This window comes from Bactrocera oleae, chromosome 4, assembly GCF_042242935.1.
Source record: "Bactrocera oleae isolate idBacOlea1 chromosome 4, idBacOlea1, whole genome shotgun sequence".
NCBI classification, from domain to species: Eukaryota; Metazoa; Arthropoda; class Insecta; order Diptera; family Tephritidae; genus Bactrocera; species Bactrocera oleae.
Genome location: NC_091538.1, coordinates 14,172,706 through 14,189,115, shown reverse-complemented (window position 1 = coordinate 14,189,115; position 16,410 = coordinate 14,172,706). Strand labels below are relative to the sequence as shown.

At 34.1% G+C, this 16,410-nt stretch overlaps 1 protein-coding gene and 1 non-coding gene across 16 annotated transcripts in view; one reads left to right on the top strand and one right to left on the bottom strand.

Annotated features, from left to right (window-relative positions):
* The window catches only part of unc-104 (kinesin family member unc-104), an 83,484-nt gene extending 69,461 nt beyond the window's left edge, over positions 1–14,023 (top strand). For 8 of the 15 annotated variants that reach the window (XM_070109101.1, XM_036375254.2, XM_070109100.1 and 5 more), the window contains 20 exons: positions 200–322; positions 1,634–2,301; positions 2,376–2,490; positions 3,190–3,356; positions 3,421–3,611; positions 4,343–4,741; positions 5,979–6,234; positions 6,316–6,469; positions 6,558–6,735; positions 6,807–6,897; positions 6,957–7,253; positions 7,328–7,690; positions 8,517–8,706; positions 8,969–9,361; positions 9,425–9,542; positions 9,821–9,844; positions 11,484–11,673; positions 11,731–11,867; positions 11,935–12,036; positions 13,316–14,023. In XM_070109101.1, the coding sequence (XP_069965202.1) occupies positions 200–322; positions 1,634–2,301; positions 2,376–2,490; positions 3,190–3,356; positions 3,421–3,611; positions 4,343–4,741; positions 5,979–6,234; positions 6,316–6,469; positions 6,558–6,735; positions 6,807–6,897; positions 6,957–7,253; positions 7,328–7,690; positions 8,517–8,706; positions 8,969–9,361; positions 9,425–9,542; positions 9,821–9,844; positions 11,484–11,673; positions 11,731–11,867; positions 11,935–12,036; positions 13,316–13,412 (4,253 nt within the window). In that variant the 3' untranslated portion in view covers positions 13,413–14,023. The remainder of the gene's footprint in view (positions 1–199; positions 323–1,633; positions 2,302–2,375; positions 2,491–3,189; positions 3,357–3,420; positions 3,612–4,342; positions 4,742–5,978; positions 6,235–6,315; positions 6,470–6,557; positions 6,736–6,806; positions 6,898–6,956; positions 7,254–7,327; positions 7,691–8,516; positions 8,707–8,968; positions 9,362–9,424; positions 9,543–9,820; positions 9,845–11,483; positions 11,674–11,730; positions 11,868–11,934; positions 12,037–13,315) is intronic. The other 7 variants (XM_036375265.2, XM_036375274.2, XM_036375270.2 and 4 more) reach the window with 5 other exon arrangements.
* Positions 2,560–2,632, bottom strand: TRNAR-ACG (transfer RNA arginine (anticodon ACG)). The gene has a single exon. It is a non-coding gene; the product is annotated as a tRNA-Arg (tRNA).
* Positions 14,024–16,410: the final 2,387 nt, after the last annotated feature.

Below are 16,410 nucleotides of genomic sequence, written 5' to 3'. Positions count from 1 at the left end.
AATTACAAACATACATGCATACATACATACAATATATATCTACAAACAGCTAGCTTAGCTCATATAAACTTGAACTATCCTTCTTTAGCTTTGCACGCTTCTCAATACATACCTACTACAATATATGTATATGCGCTTATCAATGTCTAAAAACAGCCAAAACTAAACAATAAATCTAATATCTTCTCTCATTATACAGAAGATGAAATGACCAAATCGGGCAGCGGACCACTAAAGTCGCCAACAAAGGCACGCAATCGCAATGGTTCGACTACTGAAATGGCAGTGGATCAGCTGCAGGCCAGCGAGAAATTGATTGCAGGTAAGTAAAGTGAACGAGTGCAGAATAATCAATAGTTAACGTGAATATAATACTAAACGCTTTGGTTGGGATACTCTTCTAAAATAATATAATTTCGAACACACCTTCAGTATCCTAGTAGGCTTATTTTCAACATGTTCTGTTACAACATGAGTTGTTGGTGAAATGAATCAAATAGGCATGTCTCGGACAGACTCAACATTGTCTATTGTCAAGCAAATGTATTTTACTTTAAAGTTCTGGTAATGTAAAGACCTCTCACAACTCTGTTCTTACTAAAACGAATTTGAAATTTATAAAGTACCAAGAACACTAGGGAGCTCTCTCATGATCTTTTTATGGTTCTGAGCTTATTTCTATAAAACTTCAGTTCCTAAATATAGCGAGCAAATGCTCCACATTTTGAATTTTTGCAAAGCTTATTTTCATTTCATTGCTTTTTCAGAATATTTTACGACTTCGCAGGGAGGTTAATACCGGTTTTTAGTGTTATTTTGAAGGCGTGGGAAACCTTAAAATTTGTTGGAGACTAATACTGAGATAATCAGGGGTGTTGTAAAATCTTAAATTTGTCGGAATCAGAATTAAAACCGATAAAAAGAAATGTAGTAGGTGTCTAGAATTCAGATATTATTGGTTTGACGTTCGAAACAGAAAATATATCGGTTTTGGGTATCACGGACACCATTTTTATCGGTTTTGTTATCAGAAACAAAGCAAGAGGATATTCGCTGACAGATTTCAACTGTAAGTTAAGAAAATAATTTATATAACTGTGACACGATTGAAAATTAGAATTGGTTTACAATTCTGACAACTTCGCAAATCGGTCTTGGTTTCCACAATACCCCTGAATATTCCTCGCTCAGAAAAAATCCGAGATTGTTCCGTTTCCTTAGAGCTGACTGCCGTTTCAACCGGGTCTCATCAATGCCACATTTTTTTTCTTTCCTTAATTTTTTTAGAAGTGTAATGTCCAACTTGACTCTTGAAAATAATTTGGTACTCTCTTTCGTTCTACTTTCGTATGGGCTTCCCACAATAGTCGATTAGATATATTATAGGTATATAAAAATGCGTAATATAAGATCAGCTTGTTTTACGGCCCTAACAAGGGCACCTGTCTTATTATTGGCTGTTATTCAAACTTGGCTCAGGCTGAACCCTCGGCTTCAATATCAGTTTTTTCTAATCAAATACCGCCCAAATATTCCTTCTTCTTTATATATAAATGCGTAGATATTTTTTACTAAATTTTATTTAAAAGTATCTTATGTCTAATTTTCCTTTTTCACTTTTTTCTTGTACTAGAACTCAACGAGACTTGGGAGGAGAAGTTAAAACGTACCGAAGAGATACGCTTGCAACGCGAAGCCGTTTTCGCTGAAATGGGTGTAGCCGTCAAGGAGGATGGCGATACTGTTGGTGTATTCTCACCAAAGAAAACACCACATTTGGTCAATCTAAATGAAGATCCCAACTTATCTGAATGTCTACTCTACTACATTAAAGACGGCATTACGCGCTTGGGTACACACGAGGCGAATGTGCCGCAAGATATACAATTGTCGGGTTCGCATATTTTGAAAGAGCATTGTACTTTCGAAAATCGTAGCAGTACCGTTACACTCATACCGCACAAAGATGCTTTGGTCTATTTGAATGGTCGCAAATTAGTCGAACCAGAGGTGTTGAAGACCGGTTCACGTGTTATTCTGGGTAAAAATCATGTATTTCGCTTCACCAATCCCGAGCAGGCGCGTGAGCTGCGCGATAAGATCACTGAGAATGCCGAGAACGAGAATGAGACGGAGAAGTGCGACACACAGCAGGTGGACTGGAATTTCGCACAATGTGAATTGTTGGAGAAGCAGGGCATAGATTTGAAGGCCGAAATGCAGAAGCGCTTAGATAATTTGGAGGAACAGTACAAGCGTGAGAAGATGCAGGCCGATCAGCAATTCGAGGAACAGCGTAAGGTGCGTGGACGCAGCATGCTTGTATTCATAGTAGATTATTAATAAATATATAATTTTTTTTTTTTTGATTTTAGAATTATGAAGCACGCATTGATGCGCTGCAAAAGCAAGTCGAGGAGCAATCGATGACCATGTCGATGTACAGCAGCTATTCACCAGAAGATTTCCACCAAGAAGAGGATTTGTACAGTAAGTAACATTAAATTTAATTATTTGCTAGTATTTTCTATTAAAAAATATAAATAAAAAATTCGATTGCGACCCTGCCAGGAGTCGAACCTGGAATCTTCTGATCCGTAGTCAGACGCGTTATCCATTGCGCCACAGGGCCGTTATAAAATTTTTAGTCATACATGCGTGTTCAGTGCGGGCAAGTGTTAAGCACGCTTTCTCTTTCACACAACTTAAATTTTTTTACAGTTTTGTAGTCACTGGTGGAATAGTGCTTTATTCGCGCTATTAGCAGTTTAAATATCTCGCTTTTCAATATGCAAGTGATGCCAACGCTGTCGTAAGTTTCCGTTATAAACGGTACTAAGTTAGACATTAGTTAATCTTAATTCAACAAAAAATTGTTTCTTTTATTTTGGAAAAAATATCATATTATAGATTTATGCAGATCAAAATTTTTCAATTGCTAAAGCTAATAATTTTAGAACTTTGCTTAGAATCAAAGATATATAATAAAATCAGAAATAGCTTCAACCGGTAGAATTGTAATCATGGAAGCTAGCTTTTATTTCTGCTGTTATATTCGTCGAAAAAACTATAGAAATTGCAGGTAGACAGTCTTACCGATTTTTGATTTTGTTGCCATCCAAGGGCTTTCACAAAGTATACGACCTTTAGACAGCGGCTTCAAAACTATTTCTGTTGATTTTTTTTCAGCCAATCCACTCTACGAATCCTGCTGGTCTGCACGAGAGGCCGGCTTAGCTGCTTGGGCATTCCGCAAATGGCGTTACCACCAATTCACCTCACTGCGTGACGATCTTTGGGGCAATGCTATATTCTTAAAGGAGGCAAATGCCATTTCCGTAGAATTGAAAAAGAAGGTGAGTTTGTGTGTGCTTAGTTTTTTATACTTTAGTTTCTAAACTAAAATTCACTCTACAATAGGTGCAATTCCAATTCACACTGCTCACCGACACGCTCTACTCACCACTACCACCTGAGCTGGCCTCAGCCGCTACGCCATTGCAAAGCGAAGACGAATTTGGCGCGCCACCAGTTTCGAAAACCATTGTGGCTGTAGAGGTGACCGACACCAAAAACGGTGCCACACACTACTGGTCCTTGGAGAAATTGCGGTAAGTGGCGTTTCTGGAGAGTTATTTACAAATTTTTGTTCGAAAGAGAGTTTGTAGTTCTATGTCTTCACACATAAATTTAAGTTTTCAAAATCGCAATCATTGTTTTGAGTATTCAAATATATTAAATAATACTTTTTTTTGGGAATGAAATACCACACTGTTTTTGTTAAAGGCATCTTTTTTTTTTGTAAACTAAGATCCTCAAAGGCATTTTCAATGAGTTACTGAAGAGTTAAAGCAGTGCATTTGTTTTGATACAAAATTTTTCTGTTAAATGCAGAGTAAAATAATATTATAATTTTTGGAACGTGCATGGTGGTTGTTCTGCTGCAACTAACGTAAAAAATTAATTGCTACTGAAAATTATTTAAAGTTTTCCAATTTGAGGGTAAACGAAATTTTGTAGATTTTACTAAAATTTTTACTGTAGCAGCATAAGCGCAGCACACAGCACTCGAACGCTCAAATCACTTACTAACATAACATTTTTCATTGCTCATAACCTACATTAATCCAGTATTTTAGATACATACATACATAGCCTAGGCTTTACTAATAAAATTTGATGTATTTTTTCATATTTTTTTTGTAATTTCTCTAAACTGCTTGTCCTAAACTCACATGTACGTCCCCCACCAAACCAAAAACATACTTAACCTACCTACCCTACCAATTACACAAAAACAAAAAAATAATATGTAAATAAAATTGAAACAACAATCGATCAGCTATCGTTTGGAGCTAATGCGCCAAATCTACAATGTGGAGAGTCCACCATCTTCTATGCTTTACGACACAACCTCATTGTGCGGTGATAGCGCTATGCTTACGGCTGAGACTCTGCATTACGATGGCATAATACCGTATACCGCAACTACAGTTACTACGTATAAGGGCGGATACACTACATCAAACAATTCCGACAACACTCTCACATACCCACAGTCCCAATTACAAATACAAAATCACGCTAACACAACATCATCGTCGTTGCCGTCGTCGTCTTCGTCGTCGCTGTTGGCGCCTTTAAGCGATAGCCTCGCGTCTGCGGTGCGCACAAGTCCGCAGAAAGTCGGTGCTGGCAGTTCACCGTCTCGTCTCTCATTGGCTAACTTAATGCCATCTAGGTCTGCTTTCATTTTCGCTACAACGAGGTCTTTATTTTTAAATTTGTTATATTTGGAAAGCTCAAGCTTGCTATTCTTCTGTTTCTTTTTCTGTTGCTGTTGTTGTATTTTTTTTAAATTTATAATAATGTGTGTTCAAATATATGCGTTTTTGGTCTAAACATTTTAAAAATTGCGTACAGCTCGTATTTTAGACAAAAATTCATGTTTCAACTAAGTTCGTAGTTCTCGGTAGGTCAGTTTTTAATAAAAATCTGCAAATATAAACGTATCAGCTCGTAGATAACAGTTAAAAATATATGATAGTACCATTATATAACCTTCAAGTTGTCTAACAGAATGAGTATGAACAACTTTCGCAAGTGACATTGCATTTTTTACATATTTGTCCCTGTTATATTGTGAGTTGAAGTGTTCCACAAGTTCAACTTTGTATTAAATACAGCACGACTGTCTAAAAAAACGCTGATAAGAATATTTTGATCTTTTAGAGAAGTTGAGTGTTGAGGAAAATTTGCATTTGTACAAAAAAATATGCTTAGGAGCTCCATTACACTTTCTATTCGAGAGAGGAGTAATAACAGAAGATGATTGACTTACTGTCTATACTAACTTAAAGCATGATTTTGTACTTATTTTGAGTATATATGTGTTTGAGTGGATTTTTATTATTTATTATTATTTATATTTTTTAAATAAATTGCTTATTACTCAAAAATATAAATTTTATTAATTGTTTTTTTAATTATTTGTAGATATGCCTTTCTGTTGTGTGTAAAAGATAAATGTGCCTTTGAGGAACGCCATTACATGAGCTGCTGAATATCAATTACTTATTTTTCATACCATTTGCAGTGTTCCACAAGTTCAACTTTGCAAAAATTATAGTAAGACAGCCAAATAAAAGCGAATTTTTCGCGTAAATGCAGTCAAAGTATTTGTGCTCTAAATCAATCAAGAAATTTTAAGTATAGATTTGGTGAATTGTATTTAAATTAAATTTTTCCAAACTCACTACTCATAGGAAAAATTATGCATTAAGCAGCATACTCAGCAACTCATTAATAATTTGGGCTTAAATGTTGTTTCATTTGATTTGCATATATTTGTAAAATATCGTTTCAATTTTACTCTTTTGCGCCTGCATTGCACCAGCTTAGAAACCTTTTCTCATTAAAATATACCCCTTTCAACACTAATTAACCGTTTTATTGCTTTTTCCTATTTTTGTATTTAGACAACGCTTGGAGCTAATGCGCGAAATGTATCACAACGAGGCTGAACTTAGCCCCACTTCACCCGATTACAATGTGGAGAGTCTGACTGGCGGCGATCCCTTCTATGACCGATTCCCTTGGTTCCGTATGGTCGGACGTTCGTTCATCTATTTGAGTAATCTGCTATATCCGGTGCCATTGGTTCATAAGGTGGCAATTGTTAATGAACGTGGCGATGTGCGTGGCTACTTGCGCGTTGCGGTGCAACCAGTTTTGGTGAGTGCATATAAAATGAGTCATAAACGCTCTTTAACTCTAACACACACTCCTCTCTCTCCCTCTTTCTTTTGTTTCTAGGATGAGGAGTCAATTGATTTCAACAATGGCGTTAAGCAATCGGCGCGCTTAGTTTTCAACGAAGATGATGCCAAGCCAAAGTATCGCGCTCTGAACGAGAAGGATGATGTGCAGCGTTATATCGATAACGGTGGTTTGGATAGCAAGCTTGAGGGTATGTGTGTTGGCTAAATAAGACCGTTTTGGTGCTTATATTTGCTAAATGGAATTTAATATGTATATTTTTTTGTATGTTCTACTAGAACTTGAGGACGCTGATTCGGGCCGTGGCATTGATTCAAACTCAGCCTCTGAGTGTCAGGAGGCCAATGAAGAACCTGGCGAGCACTTGCAGGTCGGCAAAGAATTCACATTCCGTGTTACCGTACTGCAGGCTACTGGAATTGGTGCTGAATATGCTGATATTTTCTGTCAGTTCAAGTATGTCGCATTGTTTGTGTGTTAAGAGAGCTGCTTTTAAAAGAATTTTATATTTTTATTTTATCGCTTAGCTTCTTGCATCGTCATGAGGAGGCTTTCTCCACTGAACCGGTCAAGAACTCTGCATCGGGTGCACCACTTGGCTTCTACCATGTGCAAAATGTATGCAGCTTAAGTGATTTTTCTACTGAATATTTTATTAATATCTCTTCTCTTTCCAGATAACTGTACCCGTTACCAAATCGTTCATTGAATATTTGAAGACACAACCGATTATGTTTAAGATCTTCGGACATTACCAAACACATCCTTTACATAAGGATGCCAAGCAGGAATTCGTGTCGCGACCACCACCGCGTCGCATGCTTCCACCAAGCATTCCCATTAGCCAACCGGTGCGCAGTCCCAAGTTCGGGCCACTACCATGCCCATCGACATCGACAGTTTTGGCAAAGCATGACGTGTTGGTTTGGTTTGAAATATGCGAATTGGCTCCGAACGGCGAATATGTGCCATCGGTAGGTGTAATTACTAGCAGAGGCCTTTCTGACCAGGTTTATATATTTTAATTCAATTACTTCCCTCTCTACAGGTGGTTGAACATAGCGACGATCTTCCATGCCGTGGTTTATTCATGCTCCATCAGGGCATACAACGCCGCATACGTATCACAATCGTACACGAACCGACAGCTGAAGTGAAATGGCGCGATATACGTGAGCTCGTCGTTGGACGTATACGTAACACACCCGAATCTTCAGATGATTTGGATGAAGACTCGTGTGTTTTGTCGTTGGGCTTATTCCCCGGTGAGACTTTGGACGTACCCGGTGATGACCGTTCATTCTATCGTTTCGAAGCCGCTTGGGATTCGAGCTTACATAATTCCACTTTGCTGAATCGCGTTACACAAGCTGGCGAGACAATTTACATTACTTTGAGCGCTTATTTGGAGGTAAGTTTTGTGTAGTTCATTTTGTTGCTGCTATTGAAAAATTATAACAATAGAAAAGTATTGTAAATGAGTTGCTGAATGGGTGCTGAATAAATTTATTTAATATATATGTACATTTCCCTCATGAAAATATATGTTTAAAAGTAATTATATATATTTTCAAAAGCAAATATATAAAATTTACATCTGCTGAATTTGCGCTGAATAAACAAAGTGTTGGATAATAACATATTTAATTGCTACAAATATTTTAAAGTATAAGAGTGTTAAAAAATGCTAAATAATGTTTGCTGAATTTGCGCTGAATGAATTGAAAAAAGAATATAATCGTTTAAAATGTTTTTAAGTAGTTTAAAAGTGCTTTATTAGTCATTGTAATAGCTAAATTTTGTATGTATTTACGCAAAATATTATTTAGCCATCATAAAAACATTTTATACCATTTTTCGAATATTTTATTATTTAATTTGTGTAATAAGTTCTTAATAACCTTATTTTACTATATAAAATATGTTATTTTTCTATATAAAAATATGTTATTTTCTATATAAAAATATGTTATTCGCTGAACTATTTGTATTCATGCTAAACTGCCGCTGAATGAATTTGAATAGCTTTTAATGTTTTTAATTTAGATATTCGAAATGTCATAAATATTATAAAGTGAATTGGTTCTCATAGCTCTAAATATAATAAGAATTGGCTTAGTATGAAATCTTGAGTTCAGTTTACAATTTTATTTTATAAATATTCATAAAACAATGTGCTGAATAAGCGCTGAATATGCCAAAAATTTAATTCAATATTAATTTAACGCACTTTACAGCTCGAGAACTGCGCACGCCCTGCTATTATCACCAAAGACCTCAGCATGGTCATTTACGGACGCGATGCACGTACCGGTCCACGTTCGTTGAAACATCTCTTCTCCGGACAGTATCGCAATCCAGAAGCAAATCGTTTGTCTGGCGTGTATGAATTGTCATTGCGTAGAGCCTCTGAAGCAGGTAGTCCAGGTAGAAATTCTTAACGTAGTGTTGGTTGTTTGTTATTTGCCGTTCGAAAGCGTTGTTTACCATTTAATGCTTGAAGCAGCCAATCATGCAATTATAAAATCGAATACGATAACTCATTTTTTAAAATTAGATATATCAAAAAAAAAGAGAAAAATTAAACTGTTGCAAAGCTTCAAAAGTTCCGCTTTCGCTACGCACTCACAAAAAGCCTCCAACTAATACGCTTATTTCTCTTCCTCTCTTTCACGCGTGGCGGAAAAAGGTGTGCAACGACGTCAGCGTCGCGTTCTAGACACCAGCTCGACTTATGTGCGCGGCGAGGAGAATCTCTCCGGCTGGCGGCCACGCGGTGATTCGCTCATTTTCGATCATCAATGGGAATTGGAAAAATTGACGCGCCTCGAGGAGGTGGGACGTGTACGTCACTTGCTGTTGTTGCGCGAACGCCTCGGCATGGATACAAATCCAAATCCCACAACAAAGACAGAGAAGGATGTTTGCAATTTGGCAGCGCGTGCCGCCACCTCACCGGTACATATGGTCATACCGCCATCTCCACAGACGCCCGTCAAGGATCCACAACAGATTGTGCCCGAACGGGAGTACAATCAAAGAGAGCAGGAGTTGATGATGAAGTGTTTGAAGCTGGTGCAGGGTAAGCGCTGCGCTGAAATTGTCGCTGTATATAGTTATTATTAACTGTTGCTATTCACCACAGGCACCTACAACAAAGCAACAGATCCCACAGCAGAGACAGCCACACAGTCGGATGTGTCGCCGAGTGATGAGGGTTGCGCTGACATGACCGTTAGCTGCATCTCCAGCAACTCTATTGAGTAAGTAGTTTGGTTTTGAGTTCGTGTTTGCTAACACCCGGCAGATAATTGCGATTGCCCACTTCTTTTGTTGGAAATCTTCAGTTTTCTACTTGAGAAAAGAAAACAATTTTATTACTTTTTTTATTACAAACAAAACTCTTGCCGAAAATATTTAAACAAAAATATGTATCTGATACCTAAATTTTTACTCTGCTTTTGTGTTCTTTTTCTTTTTTATATATTTGTGTGTAAATCTCTTAATTTGGTAAAACTCAAAACAAATTTCAACTTATTAGAACAACACCAAAAATTAGACGAAGGTAATTTTCTTATTTATTTCAAATTTGAATTTGTACGAAGTTTTTTGTTGCTTTGCTTTCAAAACTTTGTATTTTTTTTTTTGGTAACAATAACGGTTAAAGCTTTTTCTCATCAATGGAGCGTTTTTTTCAAACAAATCGTATAACTCCAAGTAAAACCGTGTCTAAATCTATGTAAGACTTTATAATTCATATATTCAGCAGTATTTCCATACATACCTATAATGTTAAAAATAACGCGCTGAATAACTTTTTACCAAAATGGTGCTGTATTAAAAAAAAAATGTAATTCAATAAAAATATAATTAAATACATATCATATATAATATAATTCAATAGATATCCTCTGAATTTTGAACAGTTATCATAAACTGTTTAGTGCTGAATTAGCTGAATACAAGTATTTACGTTATAGCATGGCTACTAGAATTGGGAAAATATTTTTATCAACCAACAATTAAAAACGACTATAATATGTATATATAGAATATATATACAGAAATTTGTTTAACAAATTTGGCGCTGAATGCAGTATTCACTAGGATAAATACATATTTCGCACTATTTTCATAGCCGCATGCATTTAAGTAACTCTCAGTGTAAGTAATTTTTATAGAATAAAGCATTATCAGAGGACTTTAGCCTGCTGAATATAAGTTAATATGGTTTTTAAAGCGCTGAACTACCAAAAATATATGCTAAAGCAGCTGAGAATAGCTCGCTGCTATTCGAAAAAAAAAAATTGAATGCTTTATATTTTAGTAGTGCTGGATTGGAAGAAACACATGTTTTTTTAAGTGAGTGTATTATTGTGGTGAAAATAAATAAATAACTAACAGCAAAAGATGGGCTGAATTATGTTTATAGATAACAAAATAATAAAATATGCGCTGAATTAAGCTGAATTGAATTAAACTTTTTAGTTTATGTAATATCTATATAACAGGCTTGAGCTTAAGTAATAGAGAGGTGTACTGTATTAGCTGAATGTCATTTGGGTTACAATATATTTGCATTTGAGGCATAGAACAGTCAAAAATGCGCTGAATACATTTTAAGTACAAAAGTGGGTGTATATCTTAGTCTCAAGTAGATTTTTTGAGCAGAAATATATATGCTGAATTAGCGGAATATAGCTGAATGAAGCTGTTTTACATAGCAAAGCACATTTAATTAGATTGTGTTGCTTTAGTTGCCAAATGAAACGTATACTACTGTTTGAAAAGTACGCCTCCTAACAGAAAACTTATAGCTCAACACATACGCTTTACTAACACATTAAAAAAATAACCGATCATTGTTATCACTTATTCACACATTTACATTCACATACACATATATATTTTGTATACTAAACTTTAGCTTCACTGTCACACAATTTGACTCACCACTCACATTTTCCACATATTCCACATATTGTGCTCCTCCTCCTCTCTCGCGCTCTCTCACATATTATATTATACACCAATTGCCTTTGTAAAATTATATCAATGTTCCATTTGTAATTTTGTAAATTTAAATACATTTTTTCCCACCCTTTTCAAATTCTCAATGTACGCTTCTCACCTCACCGTCTTACGTACTTCATGCCACCGCTATGCCTAAACTTTGCCTCATTGTTAATTTGACCCTTTTGCAGGTTATGTTCACCTGATCGCGCTGATGCGCCCAATGGTTGGGAGGCGCCAGCACCCGCTACACAACCGGCATTACCGTTACGCTTGTATGTACCCGAGCTGGAGGAGATTAGGGTGAGCGCTGTGGTAGCGCGCAAGGGTGTGCTGAATGTGTTGGAGCATGGTGGTTCGGGCTGGAAGAAGCGTTGGGTGGTAAGTTCGTTAGACGAAACTGCTAGTTTCTCTTTTCTAATAAATTTACTCATTTAGATTGTGCGACGCCCTTATGTTTTTATCTACAAGTCCGAGAAGGATCCAGTGGAGCGTGCAGTATTGAACTTAGCGACAGCACAGGTGGAGTGCAGTGAGGATCAGGCTGCGATGGTTAAGATACCCAACACATTTAGGTAAAAACTAGAATAAAAAAAATTTTGGGAATATATTTTTTCATAATTAATTTCTTGACTCTTTCAGTGTTGTCACTAAACATCGTGGTTATCTGCTGCAAACGTTGGGCGATAAGGAGGTACACGATTGGCTATACGCCATAAATCCGCTACTGGCTGGACAGATAAAGTGAGTAAAGTTTGCAGAGGTTATAAAGATTTTTTTAAGAGGTTATAAAGATCTTTTCAAGATTTAATGGCGGCGATCGCTCGGTGGGTAAGATAGTGTTAAATCTTAAAATTCTTTTCTAAACTGAAAAGATTGAAAACGGGGTTTTAGCCCTAGCTAAATGGTTACTGAACCGCTATCTTCACGAACATACTTTTTGGAGCTCAGATTTAGCGAGTAGAACAGTGGAGAAACGCAGGCTGTTATTTCATGATAGAAGGCCGTAACAACCATCAGCTAAATTGTTTTGAATATTCAAACAAATTTTTTATTCTCTACATCTATCTACATATTACTCTCTGCTACACTCTCTGTCGCTCCTTCAGGTTTTTTTTAAATATTGTTGTGGCATAGTTAATGCCATAGTTGCATTCCAGAAATTATTCATTTTCTACGAATCTCTCGAGGCACCGACCTATCTAGTATACCAACCTAGGCAAAATTTAGTTCCACCGACCTACCCTACAATGTGTTTTCTTCATAAATTTACAAGAATTATTTTAAACTAACTTAGTGGGACGCGTAAAAGCGAAAACGCCTGCGGGTATGCTAAATATTTTATATAAACCTCAAACTGTGTTCTGAATTTTTTTTTATCGTCCATTCCATCCTTGTTTGTTAAAATTGTAGAAATAATCATTACTATACTTACATGTCGAAATTTTAGACGCAGAGCGCCTGCGGGTATGCTAAGTATTAGTTTATAAATTTCATCTTACTGCATTTTGTGCATTGTTTAACTCACTCTCCCTAATTTTATTTAAGAAATTCAAATAAATAAGTATTCATAACTATGCGTATAAAAATTGATGCGAAACGCGCCTGTGAATATGCTAAATATATTTTACTATTGTCTGTTACTGTGTTTTATGCTGACTTACCTCATTTTTCTTCAATAAATAAGGATTAATTATATTGCATATGAATTCATTAATTCATATATAGGCATTTTAGACGAAGAGCGCCTGCGTGTATGCTAAGTTTGTAATTTTTTTAAGTTTAGACCTATTTTTTGCATTTTTCTCTATTTTTTCCTAACAAATTGACGAAAATTATTTAATAATTAAGCTGTTTTGGCCACTGAAAAGCCAAAACGCCTAAAAATATGCTAAATACGTTGATTTATTTATTATTAATTTTGCTTTGAATCTACATTTTGAATGATTTTTGCCAACTTTTTTATTGAATTTTTTTTTTCGTTATAAAATTTTAAATCGAATTTTTGTTTTTTGTATTGCAGGTCAAGACTGGCACGTCGCACATTGGAGTCGGCATCGCAAACCGCATCACAAATTCAAGCCACAACGGCGTCAAATGCACAGACAAACAATAAATGAGATACAATTACGATGGAATCCGTATTAGTGTTTTAAGGGCAGAGTGTTTCTGAACAGTATATGCAACAACAAAAACCAAAAACAAAATGAAATTACAACAACAAAGGAATAATTATGTATTATTTAGCTATAAATATTAAGAGATATACATATATACACACACATACACTACATACATGCATACATGCATATAATTACTTATATGTATGCATATGTACACACATACATACACACATCCATGCATACATGTATGACAGGTTCATATATTGTACAAATGCAGGCGAGTAATAAATGTAACTAATGAATACAGGAAAGTTAGCTAAAAAACTAGTGAAAAGGAAATTAGGCAGTTATGAAAAATACTAAGCGCCAACACACACACACACACATGCGACATAAATAATAAATTAGTAAAAATATAAGTGCGCAGGTGGCGAAGCAAAACGCTGAGAATTTAAGCAAAATATTGACAGAAACATTTGGTCCAAGCTGCAGAGGATTCCGTCGAGCGAAAGTCGTTGAGCAGTCGTTTACAAATTAATTTTCTCTACTTCTTTTCAAACAGGCTGGTACGCAGCTGTAGTAAACGATAGAGATAGAGAGAGAGAGAGCGAGTACGAGAGTGTGTGCGCGCTAACTATGGCAAAAGTTTGTTTGTATGCTAGTAGCGTGCGATTTAGTTACTGTATTTATTGTATTTGTAAAATTCGGTATATTTTGTAGTGAATTTTCGCATTTTTTCAAAACATAAAAATGCAAAAAATATATCTTGTATTAAAAAAAAAAAAAATTTAAGCAAATATTTACTCATCCACTCTAATTGTGTGCAAAGAAAAAAAAAATAAAAAACAATAAAAACAAAAAATTTAGTTTAAGAAAAAAGCAAGTATTGCAAAGTAAAAAGTAAAACTCTAAATACGCTTCACTGTTATCAGAAAAAAATGTAACAAAAATTATATAAAAACATTAAGCAACATGAACAACACTGTTATTTATTTGTGCGAATATTTTATTTATTTTAATTGTAGGCAAGTATAAGTGTAAATTTAGCGATTTTTTCATATTAATTGTAATTATTTATTTCTGCTTTTTGCAAAAAAATGCAAACAATTTTTTGTAAATAGTTTAATGTTTGCAAAAAAGCAAAGTAATACAATAAATAACAAACAACAAGAAAAATTAGCATTTTATAATGCGTGTATACAGAACATATGTGTAAAATTTTTAGCGATTATGCAATAAAAATAAATTAATTTTCGAATAGCAATTTATTTTCGCCCACTAAATACAGCTTTTAATGTGTAAATGTAGTCTGTAATTGAAAAAAAAAGTATTGTAAAGAGCATAATAAAGATAATGGTATTATTTATAATGCAGTTAAATAATAGCAGTTGAAATGACGCTAGTTTAATTAGCAAAGCAAGACTTTGAAAAGCAAAGCTATATGCACACACACACATATAACGTTGTATATATATGTAGCCAATTTATTTATTTAATTTAAACTATAAAAATATATATAATTTTTGGTCAGACTGTTGTTGACGCTCTAAAACGAACTGGTTTAAAATACAAACAGCGAAAAGCATAAATTATTTAAAAATTAATCACTTTTTGAGAAGAAAATATTTTCTGCATAAAAATTAATAAATAACGTTGCGTGATATTTGAAAACCCGTTAATATGCAGCAATTCACTCGTGAGCTTTTTTTATTAAAAGCTAACTATAATTGAATATAACGGTAAATAACAAGCAGTTACAACTGCACATTTTATTTGTTTTTTTAGTTTTTAAATATTTTTGAAGCGCTAAACACATTTTTACACGGCGAGTTGAGTTTAGCTGCAACAGTGTGACCATAACTATTTTTTTAATATTTTTAATTTTTTTTTAATATTAGTTTATTTTAATTTTATTTATTTATTTTATTTTCGATTTTCATTTAATGTTTCGAACTTCATAAAACTCACTAAAATTAAAAAAATATATATAATAAATGTATAAAAAAAGCAAATGTAATTGATGTATTTAGCAAACAACAACAATAAATTCTATGTAACATGTAAATCAAGTGTCCTACCAGGCATTATAAAAGCACTAATATGGATTCCACCAACATACACAAATGGAGAAATATAAAAATAAAAAACTATTTGAAATAAAAGTTATTTCAAATAAAGTTATAACAACAGCGGTAACAAAAGAATTATAACAAAAAACAAAAAAAAAATACAACAATAATAAAAAAAATTATTATAATAAAATAAAAAAATTATTTTAAAACAATATTTATTCTAAAATGCATAAGTACTCGGAGAATAAAAAAAAATTAATTAAATTATAAATTAAAATAGTTATATTATTATTTAACAGCTACATAATTGTTTATAAAACATTAAAAAAAAGAAATGACTTATTATTTAAAACAAAAGTATTAAAAAAATATTATTTAAAACCAAAAAACAATAATTTTTAATTAAAAATAAATATGTATACAACAAAAAATTAAAAACCCAAAAATTAGTTATTAATCACACAAGTATAAGACATGTTGCAAAACTCAACATGCTGCCACAACTGCATAGAGTTACCAACCGAGGGAAATATTTGGAACATTAAAGCGAGCAGAATTTACGTAATATAAATTTCTAAACAAAATTTCCAAATTTTATGTGAACCACTATTAAGGCGAGTGATTTTCCGCTTAATATACAATTACTTCACTTTTCTCAACATTTCACGTAAATATTGACTTTTAGAAACCTATCAATTTAAATAATTTTTTATGTTAGAGATTCTGAATCGATACATATATATACGTTTCTTTTCTAAAAAAAAAAAGCTTTCTCAGCAAGTAACAACAACTATTACTTTCTCAGTTTTCTAAGGTTGCATCAACAACACTTACCCCCCAAAACCCTCTCTTCATTCATTATAAAGTCCCAAAGCAATTGAAAATAACACAAACTTCTATGCAGTGAAGTTAGTTGTAAGATT